The sequence below is a fragment of the Elephantulus edwardii genome, unplaced genomic scaffold, assembly GCF_000299155.1.
Source record: "Elephantulus edwardii isolate Elephantulus edwardi_28Jun2011 unplaced genomic scaffold, EleEdw1.0 scaffold00061, whole genome shotgun sequence".
Taxonomy (NCBI): Eukaryota; Metazoa; Chordata; class Mammalia; order Macroscelidea; family Macroscelididae; genus Elephantulus; species Elephantulus edwardii.
The window spans coordinates 13,565,854-13,567,575 of NW_006399811.1; the positions used below are offsets into that span (position 1 = coordinate 13,565,854).

General features: G+C 39.9%; 1 protein-coding gene across 1 annotated transcript in view; it reads left to right on the forward strand.

The window, feature by feature from the left end:
- RGSL1 (regulator of G-protein signaling like 1) overlaps window positions 1–1,722 on the forward strand; it is a 183,880-nt gene that overhangs the window by 60,728 nt on the left and 121,430 nt on the right. The window contains exon 6 of the mRNA XM_006887781.1: window positions 794–955. Coding sequence (XP_006887843.1) covers window positions 794–955 — 162 coding nt within the window. The remainder of the gene's footprint in view (window positions 1–793; window positions 956–1,722) is intronic.

A 1,722-nucleotide genomic window follows, 5' to 3' on the forward strand; every position in this document is an offset into this window, starting at 1 on the left:
TACTTTGGAGAGGTCCCTAACAGCAGACTTTCTCATGGTAATACGCCTTTTCATTTCCTGGCTACTGGTGCCAAGAGTGTTGACAGTGGAGCCAAACAAACTAAAGGTGTGAACAATCTCAATCTCTTCACCATCCATCCTGATGCTACCAATTGGCCCAGTGGCAAGAATCTTTGTCTTCTTGACATTAAGCCTCAATCCATATTGAGGCTGCAGTCCTTGACCCTCTGCAGCAAGCGCTTCAGGTCCTCCTCAGTTTCAGCAAGCAGGATTGTGTCATCTGCATAACGCAGATAGTTAATAGATCTTCCACCAGTCTTGACCCCACATTTCTCCTCATAGAGCACAGCCTCCTGGACAATCTGTTCTGCGAGCACATATATTAAAATCAGAGTGATTTAGAGAAGATAACACTAGCACAGCCCACATGCAAGGATGATATGTAAATTTGTTAAGCATTTCATGTTTCTTTTTAAAAACAATTAATGTCTTATGACCCATTCTCAGCATCTCGAAGTTCTTTCTAAAGTGATAGATCTAGCAACAATAACAAAAATAAAACATAAAAAGAATCCTTATCCATTAAGATACTGTGCTATTCTTTCTCACCCATTTCCCCTCTTCATACCCTGAATTATGGCTGTTCTAGATGATATTTTAACCAAGTGACTAGTGGTGATATTTGAGTCAGTACAGCTGGTTGGTGGGGGTGGAGGCAGTACCAGCTGCTCTAACAAGATGCAGCTAACAAAGACTGAGGTAAAGCCCTGAGACTACCCTGTTTGACCTATAGGTGAAGAGCTGGTGGATTTCTGGATCCTCACTGAGAAGATCCTGAGCATAGATGAGATGGATCTGGAAATGAAAGATCACTACCTGTCCCTCCTCTTCATGCTGAAGACCACCCACCTGCAAGAGGGCTCCAAGGTGGTGACTCTGTGCAACATGAACATCAGTAAGAATTCCAAAGTATATTGAAGTGAAATCCCTGGGGGATGTAGCAAAACAGTCAATTCAGCACCTGATAGCCTGTGACTTTATAGATTTACTGTCTTTTCTATCTTTTATGTATTGACCTATGCTAATTCAGGTAGGGTAGGTTTGAGAGAGCACAGTCACCATTAACCTTGTACTCACTTCTTGCTGAGGTATCATCAGTGAGTGTGGTCTGACTACAAAGATTAAAGAATTGTTGTCATTGTTGTTAGGTACTGTCAAGTGACTGAACCAGTACTATCCTCACATACTATCCTCACAATCTCCACTTGAGCTCATGCCCATTGTAGCAGTCACTGTGTCAATCCATGTAGTTGAGTGTCTTTCTCTCTTTCTCCAACTCTATACCTTTTCATGCATGGTGTCCCCTTCAAGGGATGGTCTCTCCTAAAAAAAAAAACTCAAAGTATTTGAGACAAAGTCTCTTGATTTTTATATCTAAGGAGCACCCTAGTTGCATTTCTTTCAACACATATTTGTTCTTTGACAGTCTATGGTATATTCAATATTCTCCACCAAAACTACACTTCAAAAGCATCTATTATTTTTAAATCTTTCTTATCATTGTCCAACTTTCACATGCATTAAGATGCTCCTTAGTCTTTAAACTGACATCTTTGCTCATTAGCACTTTCAAGGGGTCCTTGAGAGCAAAGTTACCCGATGCAATCTTCTTTTTTTTTTTCTATAATTATATTTTATTAATTTTCATAAACATTTACAGAG